The 24421-nt window shown below is 39.2% G+C and overlaps 1 protein-coding gene and 1 long non-coding RNA gene across 2 annotated transcripts in view; both read left to right on the forward strand.

Annotated features, from left to right (window-relative positions):
• The window catches only part of bcl2a (BCL2 apoptosis regulator a), a 41031-nt gene extending 25435 nt beyond the window's left edge, over positions 1–15596 (forward strand). Inside the window, exon 2 of the mRNA XM_057323058.1 lies at positions 11899–15596. Coding sequence (XP_057179041.1) covers positions 11899–12033 — 135 coding nt within the window. The 3' untranslated portion in view covers positions 12034–15596. The remainder of the gene's footprint in view (positions 1–11898) is intronic.
• Positions 1–24004, forward strand: part of LOC130547263 (uncharacterized) — a 49927-nt gene extending 25923 nt beyond the window's left edge. The window contains exons 2-3 of the long non-coding RNA XR_008961858.1: positions 23760–23806; positions 23910–24004. This is a non-coding gene — a long non-coding RNA (uncharacterized LOC130547263). The remainder of the gene's footprint in view (positions 1–23759; positions 23807–23909) is intronic.
• The last annotated feature ends 417 nt before the right edge of the window (positions 24005–24421 follow it).

Below are 24421 nucleotides of genomic sequence, written 5' to 3' on the forward strand. Positions count from 1 at the left end.
TGGATGAGTTTGAGATGACCATGCAAATCAGATCAACCTCACAGTGGTTATGCGCTGATATTGTGCGTCCATTTTTTGGAATCAGATTTGAAGTTTTGATGTCTTCTCGTGTTCTGAAGCATCCTGCGTTTAGGAAGTATATACTCCGTTTACAGGAAGCATGGACCCTGAGGTGGTCAGCGTAGACGCATCTGATCTATTGTGTGTAACACCATCTTAATCCCTCGCTAGATAAATAATTAATGTCCTGGTATTAGAAATAACGGAGGATGTATTTACAACAGTCATCAGGCTATTAAATTGTGCATGATCGACACTGATAAACATCAGTTTTTGTTTCATGCATGGACCATCGTTTCATTTCATGGTCTTCAAAACCGTGACATTTCAAGTAGCTTAAAGAAAAATATCAGATGTGTTAACAGAGTCAATTTATCATTTAAATTAAGCATTAATTGTAGACTTTTAGAATGTGGAGAGTCAATAAACAAAATTTTATTTGTAGTTAAAGGCCGATTTGCTTAGAATATTAGCCTCATGAGGCAGTTTTTATATTTTCTTATTAGAGCTTGTTTTTGTTGTGCAACTGCTCTCTGGACTTTTAGTTAATGAACCTTGTTGGTGCGGGTAGCAGGATAATGGAAACTTAGAAAAAAGAAGATTCAATAAATGGCACAAAGCAGGATATTGAATAATTGAATCGTTCAGTCGTGTTATAAAAGGGCTCAATACAAAAGACTGAATAGGTATTTGATTTCAAAGGGTCCATTATAGCAGTGTTAGGAAGTGAGCACTGGTGATCCCTCACGCATTCATACAACTAAAGACCAAATAAACTTATACAAAAGTAACCAATAATTCTACGTTTGTTGAAAATTTTGTCTCGAATATTTTTGCAGCCTTTTAATGTCTGAAAGTTGCTCTTTGTTTCGATGTCAAATTGGTCCATTCTAAAGATGTAAATGCATTGTTTCTCGACCATTTCTCGGTTTCCCTCCTTGTGTTCAGGTTTATGGAACCCAAGTTTGGCTCCGCTGCTGGGAATGAAACCAGCGAGGCGTAGGCTCACGAAACTCCAAAATTCCCCTTCTGACTTTACAGTGACGTTCAGCCTCAGCTATTTGACCAGCCATTGTGCAGTCTGCTTTCTGAGAGCATACTGAAAATATTTCTATCCTGTTCAGTTTCTTTACCCTTACTTTCCCACTCTTTCTGCCGTGGGGGAGGGATTTAGTTGCCAACCTCTTGGGCTTGGAACCTGAGAGGTGCTGGTAATTCTGATTTGGTGCAATGCCAAGACCCGGAATCTGTGGTTCAGACTTCAAACAAGACTCCGCACTATTGTGTCTACCCCTACCCTTTCTAACCAGCCAGCCCTCCCCTCGGTGTTCCTGTTGCACAGAAAGATGACACCAAATACGCCTCTTTTCAAAACCCAGCTGCATGCATGCGACCAACACAGAAAGCAGGAAGAGAAAAGGACAGATGAAGAGTGGATCATAGGTATTGCATGGCATAAACTCCATAAAGCACAGAGGGAGGGGCTGGTTGGAAAGACACTGGCGTGCAAGATGTTAGTTGGGAATTCTTAGTTTTTTTTAAGCTGGAGTAGCTTGAGCAGAAAAATGATTCATGCATCTGACAATTTTTTGCTGCTCTAGGCAGATGAGGCCACGCGTTGGCTAACTTCATTAGGAAGGGCAGACGGTTCAGAAATGCATTTCGGCTGTCAGCGTTTAACACCTCGCTCAGATGAGCACCATCAGCCTGTTTGATCCCTTGCAGGGTGCTGCCGGAATGCAGCGCTTCGATGAGAAGTCGCCTGTGAACGCGCTCTGCACGCTGCGGCTGCATCTGTCAGCACATCGCTGCCTGCTCAGGGATTTCACCTCATGCAAATGTCCACGGAATGACTCAGAGTCTCCGTTTCAACCCCCCACACCCAAACACACAAATAAACCTCTACAGAAAGCCCTGATTCGCACATTTCAAACCACCGACTTGATGCTTATGTAAACGCCCATCCCGGTTGTACAATGCCATTCTTTGCTGGTTACAGTTAAACTCTTCACATGATTTGTTAAAACATGTAAAAGTGATTTCACCTTTTCAGAGTTCCTGTAAATCATTCTTGTGCTGGTTTATGAGTGATGGCTGTTGTAGTCATTCTTAGCTACTTGGGGTTATTGCACCTCACCTGTTGTATCCAACAAACAAGCCCTAAACTCTAAATGGTGTCAGGATTTCAATTGCTGTTAATGCAGAACTGGATCAAGGATGAAACGCTTTTTGGATTTCATGCTTAGCGTGATTTACTCGGGTAGGACATGTTCCTTGTTGTTGGTCCAGGAACCGCAACACTGAAATAAAAATTCTTGGCCTGAATTTCTTGGACACAATACTCATTTTATTATGGTTTAGCGATTACATTATTGTCAGTTGACGTGACTTAAAAAGATGAAAATTCTGTCATTTACTCACCGTCAAGTTGTTCCAAACCTGTATACATTTATTTGTTCTGATGAACACAAAGAAAGATATTTGGAAGAATGTTAGCAATTTTCAGTTCTGGGACATCATTGACCACCATAGTAGGAAAAGTTAAAAGGGTAGTCAAAGGTACCCCAGAAATGTTTGCTTTCCTAAATGAATCAAAATATCTCATTTTGTGTTCAACAGAACAAAAAAATATACAGTTTTTTGTTCTACTATGGTAGTGAACGATATCTCAGAACTGAAAATTGCTCACATTCTTCCAAATATCTTTCTTTGTGTTCAACAAGGGTGAGGGTGAGTAAATGGTTTACAGAATTTTCATTTTTGGGTGAACTATCCCTTTAATATCTATATTTCAGCAATTTCTAAAATGATGTACATTTAAATTTTTATTTACTTTTTTATTTTAGCATTAGATTTTTGTTCGAGTTAGGAATAGATTAAGATTTAGCTATGATTGTTTGACAGTAATGGGAACGGGAACATGTTCTACTTCTAAATCAACAAACGTGAATTCAGATTTGCTGATCTTGCTGATAACAATTCCCAGTTTCCAATATATATTACCTAATAATGAGTCAATTATTCCATTAATCCGAGTGGATTTTCCAAATTAAGTAAAATTAAATTAATTTGCTTGTGACGGCAGTTACGTCATCAAAGTGGGTATTTATCAGGGGAATTTCCTGTGTTCAATCCTGGGTCAGCAAAACACAAAACACTGGACCAGATGTCTGTATTAACATACCTCTGTTCATCTTTATCTCCTTTCCTCCCTCATCTCATTTCACCCCTTTTCTATCATTCTGTTCTTTTCTCTTTGTGCTCTTTCATCCATGATCCTCCTGCAGTCGTATCATTTTCCTGTTGGAGTCTGTATCTTTTTCTGATGATTTGTTTCTGCTATCTGAATGCCAGATCTTTAGCATGGCCTAACCAGCACCCTCCTGCTTGATTTAGTACCTGTTTTTTTGTGTATACAAAACACTTGGAATTCCCCCATCCGTAACGACCAGGTCAGAGTTTTTTCGCCCATGGTGAGGGTAACAGTTTTAATGGTAAACTAATCATGTTTGGCCTTGTGTTTACATATTTGCCGCATCATAACCGGCTTTGCCAAGGCCTCACCTTTATCATCATCTGATTTTTCCATACTGTCATATATGCCTTTTGGTTGATGTTTCAGTCCAGTGCAGTCTGTGAATAGCTCAGCTGTGTGCAATAATTGAACTGTGTGTTGCGGAAAACTGATACGGATAAAACCCGATTTTTTTCAAGCATGTGCATGTGTAACAGCTACCGTGGGCTCTGGAATCGTGTGTTGTGACTGCTGCTGGCAACAAACAAAACCACTAAATGTTAAAGAAGAAATTGACCCACTCTTGTGTTTGGGTGGGTGTAGGAGGAAGCTGGAGTGGGCGAAGAAGGAGGCACACCTGTCACATGTTGGCATGCGTTGTGCCTGTCCTAATCTGTGGTTTGCCCCCATATCCCCCGACACTCACCACCCTAAATGTTTTTCTAACTGAACATGGAAACAAAATAATTTTTGTATATAAAAAGGTGTACAGTATAAGAGCCTTAGAGAAACAAAATACTAAGACTTTAAATACTTTTTTAATGACTTTACCCACCATGTAGTACAGTGTGTGAGCAAACTTACAGCATCTCTTATTACACGTTAGAGCTTTTATACACTTTTTGAATTTGAATATGGCATTTTCCAAAGGCATTGTTAACCCTTTCATGAATGAATTCTGACAACCTCAGCGATTGTTTCCTAGGTGGTTTTATTTCTTGTGTATTTTTATCTCGCTTCTTAAATGTTGTGAGAGAAAATGTGACACTTTATACACAAAGCTTGACAGTGGATGAGTTATCAAGTGTTTAAATATGAAAACAGCCTGTGAAAATTAAGATCAGTCAGTTCACACGGAGAGTTGCGAAAAGTGATGTTTATGGTAGAGGAATGCCAGAAAACACCACACAGCTAAATAATGCAAGTGAAAGAAGTTATTGTGAAGAATCATGCATGGCTTATACTGTATATGCTCGATGAAACATTACAGGCTTATCTGACGCTATATAAGAACTTATATATGCCACAAATCTATTAGAATCACATTTATCTAATGCGTCAGATTTTCTTTAAGCTATCGAATGTATTGTTTAAACATTTAGATTTTGGACACACTTTTATATAAAGCAACATACAGTGCATTCAGGCTCTTCGTTTCATCCGTATGTTGTTTCTCTGGGAATCAAAATCTACTAATAAATTAGGCAACTTTTTAAAATGATTATATACAGTTTACCCTATTGTAGAAATATATATATTTTTTTTTATTTACATGTGCAAGCAATGAAGAAACATTAGTATAATGCCAAACTACAGAGCATGTGCCAAAATCAAAAGGCAGTCAAATTGGAGAGATGATGAGTAGGCATCATCCCATCCGTGACTGCAGGGGCCCCTGCGGTCGTTTTCAGTACTGGAGTCCTCAGGGTGCCACATCACACAGGCAGAATCAGTTGGAGAATTCGGGAACGCAGAACCGCTAGCCGACGTGTGTGTAGACCAGAGGCTTGACTTTGATGTGGATGCCATGGGGCCTGCGTTCTGTATCCCAGTGTACCTCACTCTTCATAAACCCCCCAGTTCTGTTGCTATTGGAAAGGAAGGAAATGTTTTGTCCTGGATAAGCAGTTTGAAACCGGATAAAGCGTGTTCATGTGTTTCGTTGCACCGGGGCATGTGGAAAGCATCTTTGCGGAAAGGAACTTGCAATTACTTTTCTCCCTATAAATGCTAAAATAGCACTCTGCTTAATGAAAATCAATGAAGGCGGAACTTTTACTGCTCAAAGTAAATGTAGTTATGAACGGATCTAAGCATTAAAAGTATCTTTTAAAAAGAACTGTGCAGGTTTTGCGATAGACCTACTTAAAAGAACTGTATAAACAGTCGGATGTTGGATTTATAATCAGCCTCTCCAGAGATCTCTTTGTGACATGCAGATATTTTCTGACTGCTCGTTCATGCATATTCATATTCGTTCTATATGCATGTTGTCTATCTTTAATTCAAATACTTTATACATAATATGTAGACAAGAGCATAAATCTTAGTCGTTGTTAAATTGTACCCTGTTGACACATTTTTTCCTTGTAATGTACCATTTTATGATTAACATTTGTAACGTTTATTGCTGTTTTATATTTTATCGTTATACATTGTATTAGGCTTTATATCAGAGATTGTACTCTACACCATCTGGATGCACTGTATACATAAAAAACAAAATAAAAAATCAATATTCTCTTTTTGGTTGCAGTAGATTTATCCAGATACGATTTAGAAGTGAATGATGAAACTTGCTTCAGGCACCGTATATGAAATAATTTGATGTTTGAATGGCTGGTAGACAGAAAATGTGTCAACGAGAAAAAAGAGTGAAAGACTGAATGAAAATGCACGAAGGGGGCGCATGAATAATGCTGTTAAATACAGAAGGCCCAGAGCCTGTCGATGTTGCCTTGCCTGTTTCACTGCAGTGTCGTGCGTTTAATGGATAGCTGTTACCTTTATTTTCATGTGCATCAGATTACAAGGTTAAGGTGCAATCTTCCTCCCCAGCTCCACGTCTCTGTCACCGCCCATATCTCAGAGCTGATGGCTTTGACCTGGTGAGCCCTGGAGATTGGCCACACAGCGGGATGTGGGATTTGGAGACCCCAGAGGAATATTTTATTGCTCTTTCACGGCTCAGGAGGCTTTAAGTTCTCTGTTTAGTTTAAGTTGTTTACCCTAAAGTTATTAAGAAAAAAGTGACACAGATGTTTACATTCAGTAAGAATACAGAACTGGGATGCAGATAGCAGCATAGCTCCGATAATTTCACCTTGGAAGAATTTAAAAGTTTTATTTTGTTCATATTTACTTTTGATTGCAAGACATGCTGTCTGAGCAAATCTGGACATACCCCAGTAATCTCACGAATATGTTTCTCAGGAGAAATCTCTGAGAGGCAGAAGACTTCTATTCTAATCCAATTGCTGTACAAACAATTGAGATTAGAGAGATCCGATTTGTGATTTGCCTTTCCTCTGGGACAGGAAGTGTGGTGGGGGTGTGAGCTGGTAAGGGTCAAATGCCATTTTACTGTAGCACGGACCACCCTGTATGCATTAAGGATTTGGCCTTGGCATAGAGCTCCAGCCGTGTCCAATCTGTCTCTCCTCTAGGTTTCATGGCAGTTGGGTTTTTCTTCCTCTTATTGCTAAGCTCTGCGATTTCTGTTGCACGTGGGGTTTTGATCCTGTTATACTGCTGAACATAAAACAGCCAGTCTGTTTGGTAGGGATGAGATACTCTTTGGGCAATAGTGTTCATAACCACAGTCTCATTTATAATGAATATGATGATGCGTGAATCTGTTCGCCATCTGTGGCAGACGGCAGGTTCATCCCTCTGGTTACGCAGGCGAAAAAGATTTGTTTTCTAGGCTGATGATTTATTAAATCGGTACTGTTGTGATTGAAAAGTCTCACAAACATGGCTGATTCACATTCACGGGTCAGTTCCCATCTGCGTGTTTAATATGCATTTTAATTAAAATGTGAGAGTGAAACTACAGTCGATTCCTTTGTCACATAATTCCTGCTTGTCAAAGATTCCTCTTGCCAGATATACTGTATTTGGTAAAGGGAAAAACTGTTTGATTCACAGATGTTTTGTTTCGATGTTTAAACATAAATTACATATGCACGTTTACGACATTATATGTGCTAAGATTAATGTCTTGTTTTCCAATAAATAAATATATTAAAGATTTTAAATCGGGTTTTCAAAATTATTTGACTTTGTAGGCTAGAAACAATACATGTTTTACCCTATTGACAGTTTTGTTTGATTGTTAAGCACAATATTTCTTTGGTAGCTTTGTTTAAAAACGAAACTTAATGTTCTATGTCACAGATTTAGTGGATAACAAGACAGGAGTACTAAAAATGAAACAAACTAAAACTTGAAAATCCTTTTTTTGGCGCGTTTACACTTACGTGTTGATTTCTAAGAATCTCTACCTTGAATACAAAGCAGATACATCGAATGTGATGTGTTGTGGATTGTCATTCCGCTGTCTGGAAACTTGCTGCAGGTATCACTCTCATGATCTTCAATTGTCCTGTGGTTTACAGCTTTTCCATCGTGACAGACACAAACACACATTGAGTCTCATTGAATGATGTATGAGGAAGGAAGCATGGGTGCTTTCCCGAGCGAAGAGGCTCCTTTCGAAAATTCATGAGATCAGACGTTTTTCGTGATGACAGAAGTCATAGCGAACTTGTTCCTCAGCGACACGAGACGAGAAACCAGGCAGAACTCTTTTTGTGCTTGCTTGCTATCTTCAAAGGAGAAGTACTGTATGAGTAATTCTGTAGCTTCCTTCTCCAAGCTCATCTGGGTCAGCTGGCTCTGCATTAGGTCATGTCTTGGGCTCACGCTCAGTTCGGAGAATGTGATGACATTATCTAACTTGACAAGAAACGTAGGCCTTACAAGGCTGTATAGTGTCGTGTCCTTAATTTTCATGTTTTCTTACATAAACCGTCTTTCAATTGCGACTGCGCCCATCCTGAAATTGCAACACACTACTCTAAACCCCATTACCACAGGAAGTCTTGTGGGGTTCTGTTAGACTATTGTGTCCTATGTTGACACCCACCGACAAAGCGTCATTTGTTAGTACTGTTGCGTCTGGCAAATCTGACCGATTCTCCACAGGAAGGACAGAAATAGAGGCGAAGGAAGCGGTGGGCTAGTATATCTGTGAGTGAGTACTGCGTTTCACAGCCCCCGAATGTTTGAAGATGAGAGGCGTTAGACATCAACGTCTAACGGACGTCAGTAACGGACTAAGCAAGCAAGCAAGCTGCTCACAAAGCAACCGTTGTGACCGTTGTGTGCTGTGTTGGTCACACTCGCCTGAACGTTTTCAATGTTTCTGAAAGGGTTTATGCATTTAATTCTTAAAAATGTTCACTAGTGGTGAACATTACAATATGCATTATTGATGTCTGTTCGTACTATTAGCCACTATGTGTCAAAATACAATTATTACTACACTAAAAGTATTGTTTTATTTATTTATTTTTTGCTAAATGTACAGTATGTTGTGGTTCATTATATTTATTTGAGGTTCTATTTGGGTCAAGCTTACATGCCATTATAAAACAAGTCCAGATGTTTTGCATTTAGCTTTGAAATGGCACTAAAAATGTATCGACGATAACATAACATCAGTTTAGTGATTATTGCTATCAATTTTGGCCCGGGACATCTATAGTGATGCAAACAGCCAAATCCGCTGAGCTTTTGTGTTCATTTGTTGGTCTCTTGACCGTATGATTACCAAGTCACGTACAATACGATAAAAGCAATAATCATTGAACATCTGCTTGTTTTTCTACCTGTCTACCAGTACCTGTGTGTGTGCCGTTTGGGGGACATGGCTGTTTTTGGAGGCCATTCGGCAAACACTAAGAGTCTGTTTAAACACAGGGCGGAAGCTGCCCTAATGAGGATGTTTAACAATGCAGGGGAAAAAAACAGCGCGAACAGGGACATGGACACGTGGCCGTCAACACCTCCCCGCTTGGTCCTGTCACCTTCGCTGCTGATGGGGCAGCCAGGGCTCTCGTTTGTGCCCTCGTTTCCGCGGCAGCAGTCAGACGTGCCCGAGACGTCACCCGGTCCCTAGCAGGCTGCCGGGGTTTGACATCTCCACTGGCACTAATTTGTGTAGCTCTTATTAGGATGTATTGCGAGCTCATTTCCAGCTATTGTTACAGTGCTCTTTTTGTCATTATCTGTCAAATCCGACCCTCTGCATCACCCCCCTCTGCCTCGTGGCTCCGTGCCAGGTGTTCTTATAACCTGTGCGGACAGACAGACAGCCCAGAGAGAGAGAGAGAGAGATGGTAGATGGATAAATATAGAGAGAACAGCAGAATTGTGCTTAGACATGGTAAGGAGCTTTTCTCTTGATAAGAAGGTTGGCAGGCATTGTTAGTGTTACAAACAAATGGTGCACCTGGCTCTTGTGTCATGGTTAAATATACTTAGTTTGTTACATGGCGTAAGTGGAATTAACCATGACCTCAATGTGGCACTGGACGATGCTTTGCAATGTGCATGGATGAAGGCTGCCGCTTTACCAACGCATAGAAAAGAGAGACTGAGATTAGATGGAGAGCGAATGGAGATTTTTGCTTGTTTAGAGGTTGCTCTCTTAAGACAATTAAAAGTGTTTAATAAAAATGTAAAGTGATTAAACATGTTTTCACCCTCTTTTCATTTCAAACCTGTATGACTTTCTTTCTTCTGCAGAACACAAAAGACATTTTAAAGAATGTTGGTAAACGAACAATGGCGGTCACTTCGATTGTATGGACACAAAACCAATGCAAGCCAATGGGTACCGCCGTGGTTCGCTTATCAACATTCTTCAAAATATCTTTTTTGTGTTCTGCAGAAATGACAAAAAGGTGAGTAAATTATGACAGATTTTTCATTTGTAATATAAATTACAATAAAATACAGTACAAAAAAATTATTTAGACAGTGCTGTCCACATTTATTTGATAGCTTTATGCTTTTACTGTATGTACTGTAGTGTGCTTGACTTTTTTTTTTTAAAGAATTTTAGGAGAAGCATCTGATGTACTAACCAAGACCTCAATAAAATCTCATGAGCTATAAAAAACCTCTCAGAGAGGATTCTAAAATCATTACGGATTAACATCATTTATTTTATGAAATTGCTTTTGTTATTTGCTTATTGCATGATGCTCTGTTACCTCCTTTGTAAAAGCAGATGGCATCAGGTTTGATTGCTTTGGTCCGAACCCAAGTTAGATTCATTCTCTCTCTATTCTCGCAGTACTAACTCATAACTCATATTAATGTCTTTGAAGACATTGTTAGCTGCTTTGTTGCATCGGCATGTTTTAATTTTAACACAAGGCCTGAGAATACTGTTTACCAAGTCTCTATCCCCAAATACCTGTCAGCTCACTGTCGGTTTTATCCGATGTTTTTGGATTCAGATGCTCTGCGTCCCAGCACATGGCAGAAATTCACCTTGCTGCTTTCTCTCTCTGTATTTCCAACAGAAGTTGTCTTGCCTGTGAAACACAGAATAATGTAATTCAAACAGTTGGGCGTAGGGCGGCCCCCTAGCTGGGCCAACCCGGGCCCGAGCAGCGCCTGCAGGATAATCATCCTTCGCTGTCAGCCAAGATAAAACCAAGGCTTTTACTTATTGAGTAAGGAACCGCACGCTACGCTGGGATCTGGAGATCAAGAGCTGGGGAAAGACTCTGGAGTGTACGGGGGGATGCTGGGACGCACACACACGCACACGTAAATGCAAACACACGTTCACACATCAGCGCCCACAAACACCTACTTGTTTACACAGGGGGCCGATACCTCACCCAGCTTTGCCAACAACCTCCATATCGATGGTATCACGGGGTTGCATCAGAAATATCTTGTCGCAAACGTGACCCAGGGCAGTGAATTCTCCTGGAAATGTCTCGAAACGGGGCTGTCCCTCGTTTTATCTGCGCGCTATTCATTTACGTGGCCTGCTCTAGGGGAAAGAACCTAATTATTTCCTTATAAATGGCCCCGTAAACACCAGCGGTTTCTGGTGCCAAATGCAGATGAGCAGTCGTATTGGAGAGAAGGCTGCACAGACGCGTGAAAGATGCTTTGGTCGCTCCGCAGCGAGTCTGGCTCCATTTACAGCTGGAGAAAGAAACAGCAGAATTGGTTGTGCGTAGGAGTGGATGCCCTGGCACAGAAGCACTTTCTTTCTTCCACTATTTCCTCTCTATCTCTCTATGAGTGGGCTCACAAGGGTCTGGCTCAATGTTATGGATTCGAGCTGTCTTCTTTTGTTTGTCTGTGCTCTCGATCTCTCGACGTGTCTCTCTCTCCGGGCTGGACGGTGTCCCGGAGGAATTTGGCTGCACAGATGTGGAGTGTCTGTGTTGAGAAGGAGGGATGCGCTTGTCTCCCCTGAGAAAAAAATCATCTTTTTTTAGTATACGTGGCAATTAGACACACTGCACATTATAGACCTACTTTTGTGTGCTTTAGATCTTCAGACACTTGTTTGATTTATAATTTTGTTTGGTTTATAGCAATTGATTTTGGTCAGATTTAGGGCTGCTGGGTTTGTTTCCATCTAACCGATGATGTCATGTTTAATGCATTTTCTTTTGCAGCATTCCAAGTTACAGATGATGTGACTTCTAGAAATGAATAATAATTTCCCTATTTTTAAATATTTGTGTTCCTAATGCTCTGCTCTCTTTCCTCTATCTTAGGATGCCTTTGTGGAGTTGTACAGTCAATCGAGAGACTCTGCGTTTCACCCCTTTTCATACCTAACCAAAGTGCTTGGACTGGCAGCGCTGGGTTTGGCAGGCATGACCATCGGAGCCTTCTTCGCCCAGAAGTGACGATGACTCGAGACTTCTATTTATCTTTTTCTCTGTCCGTCTCTCTTCTCCAGCTTATCAAAGCGTCTCTCAGGGCTCAGCAGCAGTGCCCTTCAACGGTCCGACGCTGATCCGATGCCCCTCAAGCCACAAGGGCTCACACGACGACGACAACGCTTTACGAATAAAGAACGAAGACGCGCTGGGACGTTCCTTCACTTTGATTAAAATGCTTGTCACTGCCATGTACAGTCACACGTGCACGCAGAGACGAACACACAAAACACACACGCTTCAAATGGACACAGGCATACGATAAGAAACTTTTTTGGTCTCGAAAGCTTGTTTCGTTGTACAAGTACAAAGAGATTTTTTAAACTGTGCTTTTTTACTTTTTGATATGTTTTTTTTTGTTGCCATTTTGTAGCATGAATCAAAAAAGAAGAGGAGAAAAAAAGTTTGCCGGAATGAATGTAAATAGGTTCTCCGCTGTTTGCATGCGTGGAGAAAGAAACTCCTTTCAGCTCGAGTAATTTTGCATGACGTCGTCTGGTAGTAGGCCGCCTCCCCTTCTGTGTTGAATCAGGGTGTTTTTCTGTCTATCTCTCCGTTGGACGGACCTCTTGAGATATCCCTACAAACCAACACATGTTGAGCATTTCTCATTAAAAAGATCCTCTTTGATTTGCTCTGTCTTTCTGTGCTTGTCAAGAACAAACAACGCACGGAGAATTGAACGGCGGAATGCAGACAAATGGTCATTATGATGCATCTTGGCACAGGACGGAACGTGGACATAGATCTGCCCTTTGAATGTAAAGACTGGAATTCTGGAAGTTTGACTTCATAGAAGCAAAAGGGTTTCCTTTGTATATTGCATTTTCTGTTTTTGTATGTCTTTGTTTGTGCGTCTAATCCTGTTGGTTTTTCCAGAATATTTAATGGGATAGTTCACCCAAAATCAATATGATGTCATCATCTGCTCAACTGCATAACTGTCCTTTTTGATGAAGCTCCAGTCCCCCTTCAATTCGATATAATGGAAAATTAAGTGTCGATTCAGCGATTGGGTAAATGATGACATGATTTAAATTTTTGGGTGCAATATTCCTTTAAAAATGCTGTCATGAGGATAAATTCAAGTTGTCTGGATATCCATCCAATATTCTGTAATAACAGAGGGTATTGTGTACATGTACATCTGTAAATAGGTTGTGTTGAGAGAGCTGGGCTAGGCTATGTTCTGGTAGAGATAAAGCCGGCGGGTCGCCAGGTGTGTGTGCATATCTGCAGATGAGACGGACAGGTGAGGGGCGGCCGCAGCTGGGAACAGAAGTTCATTCAGCCTGGCATGATAGGCATGCAGGTCGACACACAACAGACACTATAACACACAGCCCAGGTGTCTTGCCCTTCTCTCCATCGTACACATTATCTGGCTGGCCTGGTAGATAACGGCCCTCTGATGCTTTTTTGTGCAGTAGATTTTGGATGCCCCATCAATCACAGAAAACCGATCCGTCTGCTTTTACTTCCGCCTGGAGAGGCTCATCTTTTCCATCTCAGTGTGTACAAAATGGGAGGGTTGATTTCTCATTCACAGGAACATATGGAGACATCGGCATGTCTTAATGTCCTTTTTGTCCTTCCAGCATTCTTCAAAAATTGCCGGTGTAGATTCTAGTGTTAGACCTTGCTGTCAAGCTGCGTTCAATGATATTTCGATTTTTGTCTTCAGCTAATTTGGTTTTAAAGTATGAGCCATTGCTTAAATCTGTCTCCAATTCAATCCATTGTTATTGTTTTACAGTCTCTGTAGATATCAGCGAATATAACACAAACACCCTCTTAAGCCACGTCTAACTTATTTTCAGTGTCTGAATGTAAATGTACGAAAGATTTAACAAAGTGTATGTTTTCGCTCTTAGAACTCATATATGCCGTCTACTTTAAGAAATAAAAATCAGGGTCACCTTTAAAACCAAGAGATGTTGGATTACTCATGGAATGGCTTTATCGAGCCTAACACAGCTCTCTCAAGTGTTTAGCGGTACAGATATAACAATGCATATCCAATAATAGTGTACTATTGCTGCACCCTGTATTGGGCTGTGGAGAACTGTCTCTGAATATATAAAGAGAGTTTGATGACTCGCACTGTAAGAGCGTTCACTTTAGCTGCTAAAGATCAATGTGAGACCACAGGGGTTGTAGTCCCCGTTGCCTCACCATTTGAAGCTGCTTGTGGATGAACCAGCAAATAACTGCCACAGCTGGAGCGGAAGTAGTCCATCCACTCCTTAAGTCTCACTTTTCCTCTGGTAAAGAGAAAATGAGACGACTGTCACAATCAGACTAGCACCTACTTGTGTCTAAGAAGCCTTGTGCATCAATCTTTTTATAACCAATAGATTGGATTGAATCCCCCGCACCTTTTAACATGGAAATTCACGTTCGGTCTTGCAGGTGGATGTGATTTTACGTACAAATTCATTCCCATTGTTATTTTTATTGTGGTGCATTGCACAGTATTTTTAATCCGCGTGAAAACAGACATATTGACGTTGGAGATACGATGCAAGTGAAGATAGAAAGTAAACTAAAAACTGTCTAGCTCCTGCATAAATATAATTCTCTTTTATGTCTTTACAGAAAAAAAACAAGCTGAATGTAAAAATTGTATAGTTACCCACAATGTGTTCTCAGCTATTGCTCACTTTCAAAGTGTCTAATGGATTGTACAATAAGAAAGAAACTCCATCTGTCAGTTCTTTCATTCATTTTTACCGTTTGTATGGAAAGAGGATGTGCACGTGCTTCGCATTCAGACTGATAAATATGGAAGTGATATTTAAACTGCAGAACGAGGGGTTTTCCATCTGGACATTCATGTTCTGCCGATGTGTTTAGAGTAAAACTGCAGTTACTGTCTCCATGGTAGCACTGGTTTGGTGTTTAACCATGTTATTTACATTCTGCATGAGCGCATTCTTTCATCTCAAGCTATACAGCTTCCTTTTTCTTGTGTTTCAGCACGATTTACACGTTGTGTTTAATATACATGACTTATTTTGATATCTATTCCGAAATAATCGCCCCCACCCATCACATCAAATAGAATGATTACAAGCAAAATGTGTAGTTTTTCGTCGGCAGCTACTTTAACGCACCCCACTTTCAGAGAGCGACAGAAAAAAAAGAAATCGATTTTCTGCCCTGATTTCTTTGCTTTTTAATGACTTTACTGCCATACCTTCCCCTCATATATCACATAACCATTAACATGTAGCAAAATATCCGGGGGAATTTTAATATAGAGAGTGAATATTCCCAGTTTCTATTTGATTTTCAAATTCTCATTTTTCCACCATTATCCTGTTTGTCTTTCTGTTTCGTCTCATATGCCCTCAGCATGTAGCGCTCACAAGCAATTGTGCACCATTGTCTTTCTTTGTTTTTGTGACCCTTTTTGTTTAATTTATCCTAGCACTTGTGCGTTTTAAACGTGTCGATATTATTTTGTACCCATGTCATAAGCTAACAGTTATGTGTCCTAATTAAATAAACCTTGACTTATCATCTGAGAAGAGCTGTCACGGTCTGCATCATTGGGTCGGAAACTCCAATATGCCGCTGCGCAGTCTGTCACGTTCTACTGTACTCCAAATTGAATTCAGCAAGGGAATAATTTTATCAGGCTGGCTGTATAACAGGGAGTCTTTAAGGTGAGAATAGGAAAAGATTGGCAACTGTGTCTCACGAGAGTTGTGGATTTAACCAGTCAACACATCTTTCTGTTTAACCTGAAGGTCTTCATGAGACAAAGTAATTTTGCATACTGTGCGCTTAAGGAGTAAACACAAAATTAATTAGCAAATTATACAATAACTTACCAAAAATTAGTTGTAAATTAGTTTTAATTGGGATGCAAAAGACAAACTTAAATAGTACCTCAGGGTAGTTTTTTTACTAACCAAATCAAAATAGTTACAACTTAAAGGGATGAAAAAGAATATTCTTTTATTTACTCACCCTCATGTCATTCCAAATCTAACCAAACTAAAAATATATATTTTGAAGAATATCGGTAACCAAACAACATTGGCCACCATTGACTTCCATTGTATAGACGCAGAACCACAAAGACATTTATTAAAATATCTATATATATATTATATATATATATCAAATATATATATATTTTTGATGGTTTAAACATTAGTGTCTGTCCTAAAATCAAGTATTGGAGTAGGCTAAACTTCATGTGCATTGAATAATCAGCTTTGAAATCTCAAACACAAGGACACACGTGCAAACACTCTAAAATAGCAGCACCTCCACCTTAAGATTCTCAAGGGTTGCCAGTTATTCTCCAAAATCTTCCAGAGAAAGCGATCACACGCACAGAAAAAGAGTGGGATGAGTAAATCTGTGTGAATCTGTCAATCCTGAGGACGCCACTGATGTACATTCAAAAGACAACCTCTGCTGCTAGCCAGGGGGATCTGAGTGATGAAGAAAACCTTGATGACAATGATGCATTTGATAAATGTTGTGATTACACTGCTGACAAAATGAACACCTTGAGCTATATAGTCTGCCGCGTATGGGTATTTGCTTCAGCGAGCGCGCGTGCGTCTTCTGCCGCGGGGTGTAAACATAACACCGTTTCCCTCTGAGATTTTCTCATCTGATATTAGATTAACCTCCTACAGCATCTCGTGCCCCATAGCCACATCAACGTTTCCTCCACCCTCACAAAACTACAAGACAAGCGGAGGAAAAGAGAAGCAAGCCTCCGAGGGCTGCACCCGGGGGGAGGTTAAATTAACTTGAGCCCAGAGTTCTTTGCGCGAAAACGTTTCTCTCAGCGGATGAAATATTCGAGATGCATATAGGAAGAAGAAGAATTTTAAATAATATCAGTTTTAATGCAGCAGGGATTTTTTATTAAACACTTGTGCTGGAGCTGGAACACGTTCAGAGTTCGAGTAATTGCCGGCGATTGAGGTGTAACTTCGGGGGAATGTGAACCTGATGATGACGGCAAAATTCAACCATATTATGAACGTATGCACGATACATCAAAGCTGCACTTCCGTCCAAGGGGACGCGTATTAACATCTGAGGCTAGAATAATGGCCAATTAAATCTCTAATTTAAGATGAAACTAAGTTTAAGTTTATAGTAGTCAAGTAAGTTTATAACAATGGTTGCTTATAGTTTTTTATGTTTTTCTAACACGTGATTCTAAATATTTAAACATACGATTTGAAACATTCTTCCAGGAAAAACGCGTTTTCAGTGTACACATTGGACTGTGTCATGTCAAGCTAAATGTATACATTTATATACGTGTTGGTATATATTTTTATAATAAATTTTGCTATATTTATATCCATGTATTAATATGTCATGTATTTATATAGGTTTCCATTAAAATATGTAGATTTTTAATATAGCAAGGAAACCCACAAAAAAAACATGAAAAAGAAACACAGGTAACGTTCACTACCTCAATTAATATTTATTTAAACATACTAATTGTTTAAAAAATACATGTTCAAAGTGATAATTATTTAGAATTTTTGAATAAGTTTTGAATCAAAGAACTCGTTCTCAGCCTTGGACCTTTGGGTTGGTCTGGATTCTCTCATTTTTAAGATCCCTGACACACATCACTCACTCTCTGTCCTCCACTGGGCCTGTCTTTCTGTGCATTGGACTGAAACTCATCACATGAAAGTCTGGCATCTCAAACAGAATTTTGATACGCGGCAACATACAGTACATCTCATAGCCGCCTTTGTACTCTTATTTATGACCTTATAATGGTTTCTTTACGAAATAGTCTTACTGTAAATCCTATTGGGCCTGAAGTTTTACATCATTAGAGTGTCATTAAAAGTTGTCTTTGTAATCACAAATAAATGTGAATCATGGGATGAAATCTTAGAAACGAATAAACTGTGTGCAAATAACGGCACCACTACAGCTTTGTGCGAGGTTGCCAGGGAGTTGCTATGCGGTTGCTAAGGTGTTCTGAGAGATTTTTTTGTTGTGGTTGCTAGAGCGCCTGATGTAAATCATAAGTTACTAAGAAAAGTTAAAGCACACCTTTCCTCAAACAGCTACACAAATAGGAGCTTTCATTCATTTTGCATTCAGAGTTAACCTGATAGTTCACACAAAAATGAAAATTCTGTTAACACACTGTTTACTCACCCTCTTGTCATTTCTAACCAATGACTTTCTTTCTGCTGCAGAACACAAAAGAAGATATTTTGATATTTTAAAATGTTGGTACACATTCACTTGCATTGGTGTTGTGTCCATACGATACAAGTGAATGGGTACCGCTATTGTTCGACATTCTTCTAAATATCTTCTTTTGTGTTCTGTAGAAGAAAGAAAGTCATAAAGGTTTGAAATGACTAGAGGGTGAGTAAGTGATGATAGAACTTTCATTGTTTTCAAGTTTAATGGAATCCCTAACCCTACAGTAACGTTGACCAATGGTAAGTGTAATGGTGTTTGTGTTAAAAATCACCAAAAATGGAACACAAATACTCTACGTGGGGAAAAACTTCAATAGCTTAGAGCTCAAGTCTTGGTTTTGAGCCCTTCCTTCGACTAGCAGGTAAACTCGTGAAATATACACTAAAAATGTTAAATTACGTTAAAATAAAATGTACACTTTTCCCCTTCAGAATCTGAATTCCCTGCAAGTTTGTTTCACTTTGACAATTGTTAGTTGGTCTTTAGCAACGCACCCTGTATCCCACAATAAACTGTTTTTTTTTTTTTGTTTCACAAATTTATGACATTTCCGTACCCACAAGCTCATAATTTAAGCTTGTTGGAAAAGGGTGTCAACCAACGGTGTTGGATGGGGGTTGTGAAACAGTAAAGGGAATATTGCTCAGAGTCGCCGAAGACAAAGACGAACATTCTTGGTGTACAATAAGCTCTGTCTGATGAGAGTAAGCGTGAGTGTGTGCAGACACCAGAAGTAGTTGTGGGCCCCTTTTGCCACTCTGACACAATGAGCACAAGCTGGCCGGCTGTTAGTCTTACTAGGTCACCAAGAGACACATTTATCCTTGATGTGAGTGGGGTGCTCCAGAGAGGCCAGAAACAATGCCGGTCATGTGAACAGCAAGCTGAGACCTGGAAAAACTGTAAGATGTGGGAATCTTTAGGGGTACAGCTCAGAACGTCTACAAAGCAGATGGACTTGCACAAACCTGCTGCCGCAGCACATAGGATTCCTACTTAAAGATTTGTTGGTATTTGATGTTTCAAGTGTTTTTTCAGACTTAATTTGGTCAATTTGATTGATTGTGTGATTCAATTCAAATGCACCCTATTCAAATGCACCCTGTGATGGGAAGAGAAGTCTATGAAGATTCCATCCATCAGACTCACAGGAGCCAATATATTTAAATAGTTACGGTAACTGTACTTGAAGAATGATTAGCTTATGAGCTTTCTTTGTTTACCAAAATAAAAAAAATAATTTCAATTGAAAGATTCATGGGTAAAAATAACCATGAAAAGAAAGAGAAGTGACAGCAGCTATAAAATAGTCATTAAGATGATTGACACTAAATCAAGAAAGAAAAAAAGACAATGTTCAAATTAAAGTTTCTCAAGAGAGCTGCTTGTGGTAACCAGGACAGGACTATTATAAAGTTTACACGAGTTTTATATACATTTTATATAAATACATGGTATAAAATGCATTTTCATTAAATTACATTTTTGTAGTTTGACGTTCACCCACTGCCCTCTAGTGGACAGTCATTGCACTCAAACTTTGACAAATAAAAGAAATTAAAAAGATTTTAAAGCAATAATTTATATATACATTTGGGGAAATGTCCTGCTGTATTCTATAACATATAAAACATATTTTTGACTGGTTTGTAAAACTATTTTTATCACACAAGCACACAACTTATCAGTCCACCCCACAGGAGGATCATTTCTTTGTCTGCTGGCAATGGTGAAACAAAGAAACAGATGGCTTTATGTTATCTGTTCCTTTATTACTTGGATACTTGAAGATATTAAATGAAAGATTGAACTATATTTATAGCAGAAAGAGAAGCAATTTTATGTGAATGAAAAAGAGCGTGTCAACAAAAAACAATTCTATAACAATAAACAGAAGCTGTTCAAACCGTATTTATCATTAGGCTGGAATGGGCATGTGACAGCACATTAGCTTGGCTTCATCCATCATGTTCAGATAGCCAGAACTGAAGGTGCACAGGTATAATAGAGAAGCTCAGTGATGTAGCCTGTGTAGCAGAGCTGATTAAAATTCAGGTGTTGGTCCTACCTTTGCATATTTAGTGTAGCAGTACTGAAAGAGACTTAGCTATGACCCTGTCAAGGACACACACGTGCATGTGTAAACGGGTTTGAAAGAGACCAACAACAAGTCATCTGTCTTGTCTTCAAACATTAAAGAGAAATATATTAACAACAATAAAACCAACAACCAACGAACATCGACAATGACCTTGACATGTCACCTTTTATGGCTTTCTAAAGCATAATACATGAATCTTACACACTGGATGTACTGCAATGGTGGCTAAGTTTCTACTTGCACACATGTGTGCCGAAACGCTTTCTTTTTGATGTCTTCCCAGCTAAAAAAAACAATGGTTTCCTTACAAAAATCATTATGAATCATCAGCTGTTTACCATTAAAACCATTACAAATTACATTCCTTTATATGTTGTGGCCCCATTCCAGTAGGATTAATGGTGCTCTATTGGTTCCCATCTGCCAGATAACATACCACCAATAAAACCCAACACATCACCAGCCTACCCACCACAGTCGTCATTATAGTTTCCATTCAAATCAAAACTCATTATAGCCATTATATGGATTAATTTCTAAGAATTTGTGTTTGTTTTTCAGCAGGATTGTGTAACAGGGTTCACAATAACACATTGTGAATGTGAACATCGCTCATTGACTAAACGCTTGTAAATACAACAGATCTCATATTTACACGTGTCTAACATCGGCTCTGTATCACGATATTAAACGTACAACCCACCTGATGCGAGGGAGCAGATTCTGACCCCTTAACCGGAAGTTGCCACTTAAAGGTGTCGTGGAAATTACAAGCTGTGAGTAACCACCCTGGTAAATTATCGTTCGTTTGATCCTCTCTTTGGGTATAAATCAGGGTAGTACTGGCATAAAATGACTTGAAACGGGTTTCATATGCTCATGTACGAAGTAAGCTCTGGGCTCATGCAAACAAACTCTTCTAAAACAATGGTTGTGCTGGCAGTCAATATGGTGGTTAAACGAAGAAAATACATAAAAAATGGCCTAGATTTTATGTGTGCCCCTCTGTGAAAGCCAAAATAACTTCGGTTTCTAATGTACTGACAATGAAGGCGGTACATTTTATTATATAGGTGTAATTCCAATGTTTTCTCAGTAGATGACACTGTTGCGTCTCTATCTGGTTCAACCAAAATCGCGATAGAGTCGAGTGCTGACCTGGTTGTTAATAAGAAATTATCTTCTAGTTTTTCTTGACTTTATTACCACACGTTTTGGTTGTTCAAAGCATTATAATGTAAGAATGGATTCACAAATACTGCTTGAAAAATTCAAATCGTCTAATGTCTGAGGCTCTCTCTCTCACGCACGTGCACCGCAAACAAGCCGCACGCGCTTTTGAGTTCACCTGCCTAATAAAAACATTGTTAATATGCTAATAACATTGCTAATAACATAACTTGTTAACTCAACTGTATTTTTAGGTAATAATTAATGTATCCCGAGTATTTCCATCAATGAATTCCTTTTATGTAAAATGTGATACGTCAAGGCGTTCAGGTCTTTTCACTGACATACCTGATGCTGATTGGTCAATCACTGCATCCAAGTAATATAGGGAGGCTCAGAGATTACGTATTTCTGGATGCAAAACCCGGAAGCGAGTTAGCATTTCAGGACTTCCGGTTCCATCGCTCCAAAAAATATGTCTTTCTTTTAACATGGCTGCATTTTAAACACTGCTTGCGTACCTTGTGTGTGTCTGCTTGTGTTAACATATTAGAGAAAGATGAGCTATTTGTTTAATGACTTTCTTTAGTAGCGGGGCTTGGTTTTTCAATGGACTTTCATCTGTTAAATAAAAGTCCGATTGATGGCACGTGGGAGCCTTTTAATGGCTTGATTTACACACAGCCAAGATAAGTTCACTACTGATAGGTTATAGTACCAACACCATTGGTTACCAAACGTTTTTCATCAAACAAATTTATGTCAAAACAAACTGACACAAATGCACCCAGGCATATTTTATAACCAATTAAACCAGTCACGATGTGTTCAAGGTTATCTCTTAGCTTTCAGAGAAAATATCATGAAATACATCAGAGCTCTGTGCCTTTTAATCTAATTGGTGGTATTATATCTTTTTTCAAAGATCGCTCAATCATATGAAGGTCTAGACCTCCAGCTGCTGCAAGTTAATCTAAAAATTAATTGTGTCTAAAGATCAGTGTTACAGAAATTTAATGCGATTGTTCTAAATGAAGGAAGCCCTGACAACCCCGTCCATCCCAGAATGCCTCAGTCTTCTTGATCATCCTCAGGTTGGGTTGGCAATCATTTATGCAATAATTAGCGTCCACAATTACACACCTTGCTATTTTTTTACTTTCTTGCTGCCTTCCATTATACCAATGTTACTTAACACCCTGCCCACAGAAATTTGAGTTGAAAAATGGAGATTTTTCAGTCAGAATGATAGTGGATTTCTTTTCTGAATTTGTTTTTTACTCAAATGTTATAATGTAAAGCTGCTTTCGCAAGGATGTCATGCTAATTATGTAATAATTCATTTGTGGTGAATAATCTTGCTTACATTTTAGAAACGCATTTTTTTTACTGATGTAATAATCTGAAACCCTCTAGAACAGTGACTGGACAAGAAAGGGCTGTAAAAGCTCCTGTCCTTGGGAACATTGGTTTGATGCTCTTTTGATAGTCTTGCGGAAGCAGTAAATGTCACACAAAAACTTTTGATAGATGTCATCTAAAGTTGTCAGATGACAATGGAACCATTTTAGCTTCTGTTTTCTTATGTGTTAAAGCGCGAAGAGAATTTTAAGAATGACAAAGCAATAGACACATCTGCTTTTTCTCATCTGCTTAAATCTGCAAATCCCAGTCAATACTGAACAGCAGGCAATGAGAAATCTAATCTCTTAAAATCTTAACTGCATCTTTATTTAAAGCCATATAGTTAAACAGTTTATTGAATGCTTGGTATAAATATAACTTTGTTTGATGGTCTGTGAGAAAATCAAAAGAGGATGATAATATAGGAACAGTTCATCCGAAATGAAAATTCTGACATCATTTACTCTCCCTGTTGTCAATTCAAACCTGTATGACTTTCTTAAAGGTATTTGAAAAGATGATTGTCTAGTCATTATATACATACATTATCTCAGGAAATCATTCTTTGTTTTGTTCCCCTTGCATTTGAAAACCTCCCTCATTGACATTGAACAGGAAGAGAGCAGACTTCTGGGATCGATGCTTTCTGCTTGGCTTGCATTACTGGCTCGAATTTGATGTGCTACATTAGACACTGGTATTGCATAGCTCCCCTAGGGGTTCCTCTAAGGACATGAAAAGAATTCTGAAGAGCTCACGTTAATTTTTTCTCTTGTTTTTTCTTTTTCTGGAGGTCTTCTAGCCGTCTCTCAAACCTCCAGATCAAGCTCCCATAGTGAGGTAAAACACTTGTTAGAGGCACTTCCATGTCATCTCTTTACCCCATTAGGAATTTCTCTCTTATTGCAGCAGAAAAGTTTTTTATGTGTGTTTTATTTCACAGAACCAGACGATAGCAAGTCTTGATCACATCCTCAAAGTGATTGGCAGGAACGTGGCATCTGTGTTTCTTCTCTGATATTCAGATGACAACGTGACATGTCCAGACCTTTTCACCAAGCAAGAGCCCTCAACATAAAGATCACAGTGAGTTTTGCCGGTAAGTAACCATCCAGAGCACTTTAGAAACCACATAGTGAAATCCCATTAGCAAGCCAACATCCTAGCGTCACGGATACAACATTTAAATAAGACTCGTGCCCACATTTTCTTTCAAATATGTCAGAGCTGTGGCCTGCCGTTTTGCGAAGGAAATGCAACTTTGAATCTAGTCTACATTGTGTCGTTTCCACAATTTCCCGCCGTCCCTCTACAATCTATTGAATGGCAGAAAGGCCATTAAAGTCGTACAGGTGGCAGGACCGGCAGAGTGCTGCTGAGATAATGAAGGTTGACATAATCTGAAAAGTTACATGTAGCAGGAAGTACAGTATAATAAATAATTGGTTTGTTAAA

Source organism: Triplophysa rosa, linkage group LG23 (genome assembly GCF_024868665.1).
Source record: "Triplophysa rosa linkage group LG23, Trosa_1v2, whole genome shotgun sequence".
NCBI lineage: Eukaryota > Metazoa > Chordata > Actinopteri > Cypriniformes > Nemacheilidae > Triplophysa > Triplophysa rosa.